At 37.6% G+C, this 12,778-nt stretch overlaps 1 protein-coding gene across 2 annotated transcripts in view; it reads left to right on the top strand.

Annotated features, from left to right (window-relative positions):
* espn (espin) overlaps positions 1 to 12,778 on the top strand; it is a 53,113-nt gene that overhangs the window by 23,830 nt on the left and 16,505 nt on the right. For both annotated transcript variants that reach the window (XM_053503277.1, XM_053503276.1), the window contains exons 8-9: positions 6,545 to 6,703; positions 9,600 to 9,825. In XM_053503277.1, the coding sequence (XP_053359252.1) occupies positions 6,545 to 6,703; positions 9,600 to 9,825 (385 nt within the window). The remainder of the gene's footprint in view (positions 1 to 6,544; positions 6,704 to 9,599; positions 9,826 to 12,778) is intronic.

Genomic DNA, 12,778 nt, shown 5'->3' with positions numbered 1-12,778 from the left:
GGACAATTCAGTAAAATAACCAGCTCACACCAAATTAGTATGACGTGGTGTATTGTGTTGCTTAGAGACCATGTGAAAGTGCTGCACTGTTGTGGAAGTGAACCTTTGGCCTCGTCAAAACCCATGGCCCATTTACCACTAATCAAATCAGGGACACGCAAACGTAACGCAGCTTTTGTGCAGGTTTTTTTAGCTTTTCCTAATGAAAGAGGCCCATTATCCAAGCCATACTCCCACTGGTTTAATGATGCACTGAATAATGGACCTGACATTACTTCAAGCAATTAACTATGCCAAAAATTCTACACAAATGAGTCATTGGTTCCACTGGGGGAAAGAAAATATGTTTAAAAAGCAGTGTACGTATGGAAGTAGTCAGTTGTCTTAAGGATTAAATATATTTAATGTTGTATAACATACTAGTGAAAGTGGAAGTTAATTCATGTAAACATTGATAGCCGTTCACGTAATGAATGAAGCGACTGATATTTACAGAAGACTTCAAGCACAGTACAGTGATGAGACACATTTGAATGGTGCAAACATTTAAAAGAAGGTCATATGCCTTAGGATAACAATCCCGGCTCGGAGCTCACATTAGTCGTTTCTGCGAACAGTCAGCGAGTGAAATGCCTGATCCTTGCAAATCAACTTGCGTCTGTCTATGGGAACTGTACACACAAACGTTCACAAATACCACCTGCACATTACAAGAGCTCGGCTGGGCGTTATCGCCACATCCACCTACAGTCCTACAGATCATGGCTATGGTGTACTGAGAAAACGGTCTACCTTGATGTTATCCAAACACTGGTAAAACGCTGGGATACAGCCATTAGTGTAGCAGGAGATTATATAGTAAAATAAAGTTAGTTTTTTGTTCTGTTATTCTGCAAAATAATTGCATTCTGTCATTCAGTCGCTTTATGGGGCCTTTATCTTCTTCATCATACTCTTAGCGAAGAAAACTATTCAATATCTTCTGACCTGATTTAAGAATGGGTTTGAAACGTTAATTTAAAAAATTTATATATATTTATATTTATATACGATTCATAATTACATTTTTGTGAAATAATTTTTATCATAAGCATGACTGTCTGTGCGTGTCTATAAAGAATTCCTGCTTAAATCACATGCTCACTTTGAGATAACTGTCTTTGAGTTCATTTACTAGTCAGAAGTGCGTGTGTGCTTTTGTAACTTGGCCAAACTGTTGAGAGAACAATCAGTCGTAATACACCAAACAGCTTCTCCGACCTGAAATGCTTTCTAATATTTCAAAACTGTGTAAAATGGACCCTTTGTCATTGCTGGGGTCCAGTTTCTGGCATGGCTGGCTGATCAAGTGAGAGGGTTGGTTAATTAGAGTAACCCACTTCTCATTCATGTAACACACAAACAGACACACAACCCCCTCCACTGAACTTAAAACGAATACTAGAAAATAGTTGCCTAGCTCCTTTTAAACTTTAAACATGGCAATTTGCCCTGATCAGGGCAGTATATATTCAAAATATATATACGTATATATATCAGAGCAAATTGCTGTATTTAATGAAATGGCACAAATGTACTTATTTAAAAAAAAAGATTAGTATGTAAATAACAAGCCTAACTACAGTACAAAAATAAAAACCATTAATAACTATTAGATAAGTCTATGCTGGGTTTGCTGCTCTTTTACGCATCTGAACTCCTTGCATCTGTTTCAGATGATTATGATTTTAATAATAAAATGGATCAGTTGTTTGGGGCATAAAACTGTGTCTTCGTTCCTGGGGTTTTAAAGTTCCTGATGTCAACTATTCACTTTACTTTATACATCATGATTGCACTGTGCATTGAGGTCTCTACGTTTAAAAATAGCAAAAAACAAAAGAATTCATTTGAATAGATGCATTTTACTATACTAAACAAGCCGGTGAATTACACTTGGCTAATTGACTGATGCATTTCAGCAGCACTGTGTTTTCACGGTAAGAGTAATCAGAAAACATTCAAGAAAATATTCTGCAGGATGCTAATTTTTCTCACTCGTGCCTAAATCGAAAGTATTTTGATAGCATAGTGCATTCAAACTATTACTACCTACTACCTTTCCTCAAACAAAGCGTCGTAGCTAATAGGGTTTATAGATGTTGTTTGTCTTTCACTTAATTGTGCACACACTTTCATTATGTACACATATTCGCATATATACACTTGAATGTAGGTGATTTTTGTTTGCAGTATTAATGGGGAGAAAGCAGCATAGCAACAATAAGCATTGTCCATGAAAAACAATCCCCCGAGGCTACTGCAGCACCACAGGTGCTCATGGGAACCACTTCCTGAGACAAAGGCTCTTGTTTGGCCTAATGGAGTTTCATTTGTTTGATTTTAGTTTATTCATTTGAATAGCATGTCACCATAGGTATAATATCATCTAAGTGCTGCATTAATAGAGGAATATTTTTTTTTTCCAGTCTTAGTATCGCATATTGCATATATTTTTTCCTTTTAGAGATGAGCATATTACTGTTTTCTGAGTACATGAGAGCATTTTTGAGCAGGCCTCTTAAAATGAAAAGAATAAAACTGTAATACTTTGGCTAAGAAGGAGCTCTGTGTTTCATTTAATCAGATGCCCGTTCGTGCACATAAAGCACTCCTGATGGAGATTCAATACTAGGTAGCCATGCCCTGCTGGTGTGTCACTGTGCTTTGCATAAAAAGCCCTAGCCACTCTGTGTTGTGATTAGTCAGCACCTGGGCAGTTACATCACTGTGCTAGGATAGGATTGGCCCGGCATGTCTGTGAGGGCGGTGAAAGGTAAAGCTAGTCGCAGGTAGAGTGTCACACGCACAGTGGAATGGGAGTCCGGTGTCACCTGTGCAACCAACAACTCTGGGCTTCTTGGCTTCTCTGAAATTGGCTGGACTACACAGACAGACAGCGTAAGACGCTTTATATGCTTGTTTTGTCATTTTTAGATTAGACTTTAAAGCATGTGATTCTTCTTAAAGCTTCCATAATGTTCTACGAGTTACTGTGTAAATGTAAAGGAAATGTTCTCAAGGTTTTTTAGTAAAAAGTAAATGTCCTCGTTATAAAAACATGCATACTGCTTTATACCTTCTGTGGATGTTGATCAGAGCTTATTGGTATCCTGAACACGCTGTGAATCAGACATAACGATGTCCTATTTGCGCAGGGGTGAATCGCCATATTTAAACAGAGGATACATAATGTAGAATTCAACAGGCTCTTAATGGGGATGGATTTAGAAAGGGACATCTGGGTGGAGTAAAGGTCAGCATAGGGTTTCAGCAATTTTCCTGAGGTATGACTATCACACCACCTGCACTGAGCCATCTTGTGTTACACCCGAGGCCGGGAGGAAGGGGCTTAAATCAACAATGCAAATAGGTATGGCTGTCGGGGTCAGAATTTGTTAATGGGGGAGGGTATGAATGTTAAACGAACCTCTAAACCTCTATTGGCCCAGCTATAAAATCATATGGTAGCATGGACAGGTATATTTATTTATTTATTTATTTATACCTCGACATCATATGTGAAATTTCATTATTTTTTTCCTAATCAAGTTAGTCATAAAGGCATGTGCGGCATCTCTGCGTCATGTGCGTTTTAATTATTTAGGCTTGAGCTTTCAGGCCGTTCATCTGTCACCTGTTTTACTTCTTTATGCCGTCACTTTTTGTCTTATTATTTTTTTTGTTGTTGTTGTTGTTTTCTTATTTTTTAACGCATTTCCTGGGGGATGTCATGACAGTTGTCATGACAGTATTATAGCATAAAAAGAAACTGTACACCTTTAAGAGCAGACAGTTGAAGTATTTTTTGAAACCGTACAAGGTATGACCCTTGGTGGGATTGACATGCAAATCAAGATTTTTTGCATTAGGAAAATCCATTGAGACCAGGAAAAGCAGCGTTGCTTTTTTTTTTTTTTGGTGGAAGTAATGGAAATTTCTAGAAGATGGCCGCCTGTATTTAGGTAGCGAACTGTAGTAAAGAAACCATGTGACTAAGCTTTTGTACATATTTCAACATTTGCCAGGTATAGAATATACGCTGTTATATGATTGAGATATAAATGAAATGAAGTACAATTAAAGAAGTAGAATTAAGTGGTTTGACTGGGAGTTTTAAAATAATATGAAACATAAAAGAAAAGAGTGGAGGATTGTCATAAGTGCATTGTTTGGCATGTTCTCCTATAGACCGATGCCACTTTGTCAAGTTCTCCCTGATAAGTATGTGACACACCATGCTATTGTTTGCTTGTATACTTCTTTGCATCAACATTTCCACCTCAAACACATCGTCAGTGTGGCAGAAGCTATTTTTGTCCATATGCATATTGAATTTCATAATCTATTTCCTCCCTAGGATTATGTATCAGTGGGAATGAGAAAGCAGTCTGTAGGCCTATTCATTCAGTCCTGGAACACTTAAGCACAATGTCGCATGATTAAATTTCACAGAGCTGGGCTGTTGTAGTCAGGATTAGTTTGACTTTTTTTCTAAGCAGCAAGCAAATTCATAGTGAGCTCATAGAGTGTAACCTTTTATGTCATCCCATTTCTGTGGTGTACTGTATCTATTACAGATTCCCCTAATACCTTCGACACTGTCAATGGCTTAGTTTATGAGAATGTCCTTAGAAACACTTTTAAAACTGTAGCTTTGAAGCAGAACTTTGCTTCACTTTATTATTTGTAACTTCAAAAGTAACATCAGTACACCTGCTCATTTAAGCCGTCATCAATCAGCCAATCATGTGGCAGCAGCACGATGCTGAAATTCCTGCAGATACAGGTCAAGATCTACAGTTAATATCACATTAACCATCGGAATGGGAACAATTTGATCTTCATGACTATAACTGTGGCAGAGTTGTTTGTGCCAAAAGGGCTGGTTTGGTTAATCTCCTGGGAGAGTTTACACAGAAAGATACGGTCTGTTAAAAGAGAGCAGAATGACCAGACTGGTCTAAGGTGACAGGGCAGCTATAGAAACTTAAATAATCACTCTTTACAACTGTGGTAAGCAGAAAAGCATCTTAGTTAAGGTGAGTCTCTGCCTGTCATAGCCTCCATTACCCGAACTACGATTCCTATTCTTGTCTGACAAGAGTTTTCTGCCGTTGTAGCTCATTCATCACAAGGTTTAATATTTTGTTTATGCTGAGATGCCTTTCTGCTCACCGTGGTTGTAAAGAGTTGTTATCCGAGTATGATATCCTTTCTGGCTGCTCAAATCAATCTATCCATTTTATTCCGACATCTCTTATTAGCAAGGCATTTCAAACAAGCATCGTCATGGATTCACAGTTGTGTTTTTTTCCCCATTCTGTTTAAACTTCAGAGAACCTTAGAATATCAGCAGTTTATGAAACACTTTAACGAGCACATCTGGCACCAACAACGGTGCCACACTGAACCTGAACATTACCTGAAAATAATATGCATTATTTTTGCCATTGTGCTGCTGCTTTATGATTGGCCAATTGGGTATCTGCACCAATGCGTGAAGGTGTTGCTAATAAAGTGGACAGTGAGTGTATATTTGCGAAAACACATTGACCATACTAGAACAAACACTGCATCTTTATATATCATGGAAATAGGTCAACAATAAAAAATTTTAAAGTCACTATAAGGTCAAAGAAACAGAAAATCCACACATGTATTGATTTAATAAAATGGCAGACAAGATTCATGCAAAGTGCATCCTCCAGTCTGATCACAAGAGACATTTGATGGATTTTGTTAGATTTCATATAAAAGAGATCATCGGATATATTGGACCAATACATCTCCATGACCCCAAAGTTATGCTTTGTATCTGTTCTATGAACGTCTCCTAAACATGAAGAAACACACATTACCCCAAGACCAAAGATACAGTATAATAAAGAATGATAGAGAATCTGTAGAGTGAATAGACAGAACGCAAACTCAGACTGCCACGACCTTAGCCATGATTCGCGCGTTTGGCCACAGAGAATATCTCACGAGGAGTAGGAAAATTTATCAGGCCACAAAGAAATGAGAGGGGAAGTACCATTGCAGTCTTTGCCTCAATTTGTTGTCAGCTGTTCTGAGCGTCTGTTCTATTTGTTTCGATAACATTATGGTGTTACATTTTCGTATTAATAAAATATATATATTTTTTTAAATAAAAATTAATTAAAGGCAATATAAGGAGCTCAATAAATTAATCATGTATCTATTCCTTTTTTAGAAAAATGACACTGCCATGGAATTTTTGAAAGTTCAGTGGAAATTTTTTTTTAGTTATTAATCCGTTATTTGATAAATCTTATAATACAAAAAGTACCTTGGTATAGTTTAGAATCAATATAATGCTGATATGAGATCAGTAGGAACTCTATACTTTACAACAAAGTATATCAATCAAAGTTGAGCAATAATAAAAGGTTTTATATTTAAAATCTCACAGGTTTATTTGAGTTGTCCTTACTCACTTACTCTTGTGTGCTATTGTTCTTTTTTTTATTTTTGGGATCAGTTATCAGGAGTGGAAAACCCAGACAGACTGCGGCGGGTGGACTCCAACAGGAAGTCAAGAAGCTTCAGTAAGCAGCCCAGCACTGGAGACTATTACAAGTCCCTGGGCAACGACATCACGGACGGGCAACCAGGGACAGCCATGTCACCCAATGAGGAGGTACATCAGTTACTGTTCTTGTCTTTCTAGATACCGTTTTCTAGATTTTTTTTGGTGCACGAAAAAACAGAGGAAAGCAACACCGACGTGGCTTTTTATGTCCTCCTGTGTCCATTTGTGTGTGGATCTAGCTAGCTGCTCCTCTCCCTCACCTGCTACATCAGAGTGCAAATCCGTGCAAGGTGTGGCCAGGCACTGGCAGAACCTGGCTTTTAATCCACATATCAGTTGCACTGCTCGATAAACACTGAGCTGTTTGCTCAGCCTCTTTCATCGTGTTACACAACCCTGACATTTAGGGCCTCTTATATATATATATATATATATATATACAGTATATCAGTCATCAAGCCAGAGCTACGCCCCATTTCCAAAACAGAATACGAGTCCCTAGCTATTGTGCGCGATTAGTATCAACACCAACACATTTTAATGCATTTGGTCAAAAAATATGTTATGAAAAATTCCAGTTAGACTAATGTAAACGCTAATAACTGCTTTGTTCACTAGAATAAATTAAGGAAATTGGCTTCTGTAGTTTGAAAAGAAACAATAATACAAAAAGGCAGATAACTCTCTATTATCATCTATTTATTATTTTATTTATTTTTAGTTTCATATAAGAACTTCTTATAAGAGACCTACATTTATTTGATTTGGTTTAAAATGCTGTAGACACAAATACTCTTAGCATTAAGCCTTTTAAACTAATTAAAATGAAATGAAATGAAATGAAACAACATTTTATAGACACAAAAAAAATCCCTTGTTGAATTTACACTTTTAAAGTTCATTTAAGTCAAACTGGACCTATATAAACATTGTAGGATGTTAAGTCAACAGTCTGGGTGTTATTTCAACACTGGGAATTTTTGCTGTGAACAGGTATTTACATTAGTAGAAATAAAAAATAATCTAATTTGGATGCACTCAAATGAATAGCTGTAAGGAGTCAAAAAAAACTTTTTAAAAGTTTATTTAAAAAGATAAAAGGCCAGAATTTCAACAAAAAACTTAACTGAGTTTTGTCACAATCTGCAAAGTGGTTCTTATGTTTATATTCATGTACAGTGGTTGCAAAAAAAGTTTGGAGACAAAGGTCTTTTTTTTTTTTTTTTTTTTTTGTAACTTTTTTAAAGTAATGACAATCAAGCTAATAAGAACAATTTGTAATATTATGCCGTTACGTTACTATACAATAAACGATATTTATTATGAAGTCCATCATTCTTCAAAACCTGCTGGATCCGGCTGGGCAGAGAGTCAAAAAGACGTCTGCAGTACCCTGGGGTCACTCTTTTAATCCATGCCTGTTTGATCACTTCCAGACGATCCTGTACAGAAGACGATTCCTTGACTGCTACCCGTGTCCAATAGTTTTCTATTGGGTTTAGGTCTGAAGTTGAGCCACGTCATGGCTCCAGAAGCTGAACACTATTAAAATAGTTGTTCACTGCTTTTTGGTATAATGAACACAATTCTTTACCCAGGTAGAATTTCAATTGAATTTGGTGGATAGTGCATGTAAAAATCTCCTGCTGTTCAGGTATAATAGGAAAGAAACAGATATTAGTTTCACAGTTTATTATCGCTGTTCTTTATTAATGTTCGCTTATACCAAGTGCGCGCACACACACACACACACACACACACACATATATCACTATTGGCTGTAATCTCTGTTGAGCTAATTATACTCCCAGGAGGAATCCACCCTCTCCAGTGGAACCAGATGGCACTTGACATATCCCCTGAGTAAAAACCCATTAGCTGCTCCATTCATCGTGACATGAATTGGACCATATGGTGGAAGAAGGTTAAGGCGCGTGGGTTAATTTATCGAAGGGGAGGGAATAACAAGCACGTGTCTGGCACGCGCCACACGCTGGGGGTAGTGGGGCACGTGCCACGATGGGGAGGGAAAGGGGGAGGGGGGTCCTTTATTAGCACTGTGACAGCTGGGGGTGCTGACAGGGTAAATAATAGTCCCCGGAGAGCAGGAGTGTGCAGGATTGTAGAGCTTAAGTCACAACAGATGTCTGTTCATTCCTCCGAGTCACTGATCATCTTCACTTAGCCTTTCAAGCATGATGAGGCAGCTTGAATATGTGCGTGCGGAAAAACCTCCAGGACTATAAAACCAAGATAAAAATGATTGTAGTTATGTACATCTGATCAATCAATTCATTCATCTGGAGTAATTAATTTTAAGGAGTGTGTTTGACTATGCGATTGAATATATGTTGTTTTGAAGGGAATAACCATATTAATCATCTGAAATAATTATTAATAAAAAAGTTATAATTATTTTGATTTTTTTTTTTATATTTTAGTATTAATTTTTCCAATTTACAGGTTTTAAAAAATAAAATTTTAGGAATTAATAAAATGCAGAAAAGATTTTAAAAAAAATGAAATGTGGCAAACATTAAGTGAAAGCCAGGATTATTAAGCTCCGCCATATTTGTATAATTCAAATGCTTTGAGTCTTCACTCACTTGCAGTGATGAAAAGATTTCTTTTATTTTATATTTTTTTGTTTACTGGCATTAATTGTTTGTATTAATATGCTCTGTTCGTATGATAACACACGTCAATACTGATGTGAAGAGCCCTTTCCTATCGACAGCCTAATAAAAAAAAAAATCCTGTCCTTGTCTATTTTACTTTGACTATTTTATTTTGATCAGTTGAGGTAGATTATACTGAGAATGTACCTTTACACTGAGCTATTTGTTTACTATCTATAATTGGACGTACTTTCCACTTCCAGCTTCCATACATCATCAGCAGTGTTAAATCTACAATGTGGTGCAAACTACTGATGACGCTTGTCTCTTGGTTTAGTTTGACATGATTTGACAGTAAAATGATGGTGTCTGCTTACTCCCTGCAGGGTTCAGTCCTGTTGGAGGAGCAGGCTGATGCCTCCCCTGTAGTGGAGAATGGCACAGGAGAGAGCGAGGACCCTCCCATGCCACCTCCAGCGCCTCCTTTGCCTCCAGCCCAGAATCCACCTCCAGCACCCCCTCTTCCTCCTGGGGTCCCACCACCTCCCCAGAGCAGCAACACCAACACTGCAGTGACCCCCAACCAGCGCCGCATGTCCTCCTCCTCCAGCAGTGAGTACTCTCTGCCTCATCAGCAACAACCATCTATCCATCTCCTTTCTGTTGTCACTCCAAGTGTTTTATAAGAGTGCAGTTGCTTTGATTATGGACTGCATCCCCATATCAGACTATCCTCATTTAAGTTCTTCTGTCTTTTTTTCATTTCTTCTCTGGCCGTGTATGTGTTTTTGTTGGACACATAACGCTGATCATGTGGTCAGGTCTGAGGGAAAGCCTGGTTGTGTAGATAAGGTCAAAGCTTTATATAAATGGCTAATATAATCTTGGTGAAAATAATATTAATGGAATGTACATTCATTTATGCTTCCTTGAAGTTTATCAGATACAATAACGCAGCTTATCATGGTACTGAGAAACCATAAAGCACAATCTTCTCTATCCTGAGGTCTGTTCCACTGGCAAAAACTCCTTTTGTTAAACAACAACACACTTTTAATGCTAATAATAGTGCTAGATTATGGTAAGAGTCCACCATACAATACAATTCTGTGATGAGAAATACAGCCTAATTGTAAGTGCTGTTATAGACAACCTTCTGATGAATCAGATATGAGGATCAAGTTAAATTAAACCTTTATTTTACACAGGGTCAGCCATGATATAGCTCTCCTGGAGCAGACGGTAGTGGTAGTTCAGCGGGTTAAGGCTTTAGGTTACTGATAAGAAGGTTGGCAGTTTAAGCCCCAGCTCCATCACTGTTGGGCCCTTAACCCTGTTTGCTCCAGGGGCAACATGTCATGATTGATGCTGCGCTTCTATGCGTATCCAATGAAAAACTTTCCCTTAGCAGTAACGTATATTGTTTAACTCAAATCGAAATAGTCAAATGGTCTAGGGATTGTCTTTGCTATTTATTGGTATCCATTTGATCATTTAACTACACTTTTATTGCTGCTTTAACTTTAAATATTTTTTATTATGTTGTATGGAAATCATTAGATTGTTTTATGAATTATAAGTTAAGCTTCATTAATTAATTAATAACTGTTCTTTAATAACCATTACGAATTATTCGCAAATTATCATTAAGTCAGGAATTAAAAAAATTTAAGGAATAGAGTCCTTGGTTTAGAATCAGGTCCAGTTCCAATGCTGATTTGCTCAATATATAAATTTCTTTCACTTCACAATAATATATTACTCAATATGCAAAAAACTAAGGTAAATACCAATGATTTTAGGGGAAATAAGGCACATTTTGCACACATCTGAGCATCATGCACATGTGAGTAATATATAACAAACCTTTTTAATCTGATGGGGAAACATGTGTGAAGCATAACATATTGAGTTCAAATATTATGTTTATGTCAGAAAACAAACGCAGCAGTTTTTTCAGTTATATAAAAAGATCCAGTAGTGACCCCTCTAGGTTACAGTCTGCAACATATTCGATGTAAAACCAAGTCAGGAGACGGTGTAAATATTTTAAAGATTTACCCAGTTACCATGAGAGCAGCCTGGTTGCGCATCCCGCATATCCGTTTACGAATTAATGCGCGGGGGCTATCGTTACCTCCAAATCAGGTTTAGTGTTATCCCATTTGTGTAATTGCTCCCCTTCCAAGGTACATCGATCTCGAACTATTCAGCTCAGGCTTATGTCAACAAAATGCACTGCATTGTATAGCTTGTATTGCTTTTTGTGTTACTCGGTTTATTTGCTTGTCAGAGCCTCTGTGCCTTCGACAAATTTGAATGAGAACCTGAACAGGATGTATACTTGGGAAGCCAACAAAGGAAGCCTAATGCCTCCTGGGTGGCTGCGGACAAAAGAGCACTATGACAAATAGACTGACTCGTTACACGTGAATCCAAGGACCTATATAAGCAATTGTGTAATACAGTACATTTAGTATAGTTTTACTAATTTTGTTTTTTGTTCTTTTTGTGTTTATTTTACTCACCTTTCTTTATTCCTCATTGCCCCATTATGACGTTTCCATTTGTCACCTCCCTGCTATCTTTCCATCTTGTCCTGTCATACTTCTTTCACTTGGATTTGAGCTTGTTTTATTTCCTACTGGTGTCACTTTTGGCCAAAATCTTGTTCTTTCTACGCGCTCGCTCTAAAGGAGGGAATCTCTCCTCTGCCTCTATCACCCCTGCCCCAGAATCACTCCGGCTGAGGAAGAGTAAGTATTCACTTCCCCTCCAGACCACAGATCTCTCTTCTGCGTGTGTGTTCGTGGGTGTATATATGTGTCCTTCCTGGTCTCTGGTTAAACATATTCGAATGTAATCCAGCATTGTGCAGATGTTCTCTACTGGCCAGTTTCTGTTTGTATGTAAGGAATAAAACATGATGTCGCATGCTGTTATAGCAAAATAATAAAAGACGGGAATTGGTCTTTTCCTGTAACAGCATTTCTGAAGTGTTTTATTTCTCTTATACCACAGCAGTCTTTTGACAATTAGTAAAAGAATGACATCGTTGCAGTTCCTATCATATAGCAGCTACAAAACTACAGCTTTACCTCTAATAACTTCAAAGCACTGACACTGGAGACTCATTTTTAACCTGTTTATGTGGAGTTTTTTGTGACTATAGAAACAGTAATATCTTAGAATGAATACATTTAAACCTTGCATCTGGAAAAGCAATCAGAACTAAAAGAATTAGATCGTTTCAACTGCGCTGTGGTATACATAAAAGTTCTATTCTAAAAAAGCAAACATTATATTGTTTTTTTAGAATATAATTTTAATCGTTTAAGCTGAATGGCAGCACGGCAACACGATTCCCGCCTCAGGGTCTGTGTGTGTGGAGTTTGCATGTTCTCCTTGTGTTCTCTGAATTACTTTCACTGTTCAAAGACATGCAGATTAGGCTAATTGGCATTTCCAAATTGTTCATATTGTGTGTGTTTGCCTGTGCGATGGATTGGCACCCTGTTCAGGGTGTACCCCGCCTTGTGCCCAAAGACAAGTGGTATAGAAGATG

The sequence above is a fragment of the Clarias gariepinus genome, chromosome 9 (assembly GCF_024256425.1).
Source record: "Clarias gariepinus isolate MV-2021 ecotype Netherlands chromosome 9, CGAR_prim_01v2, whole genome shotgun sequence".
NCBI lineage: Eukaryota > Metazoa > Chordata > Actinopteri > Siluriformes > Clariidae > Clarias > Clarias gariepinus.
Note: the sequence above shows the minus strand (reverse complement) of the source record. Positions and strands in the feature narration are given on the sequence as shown.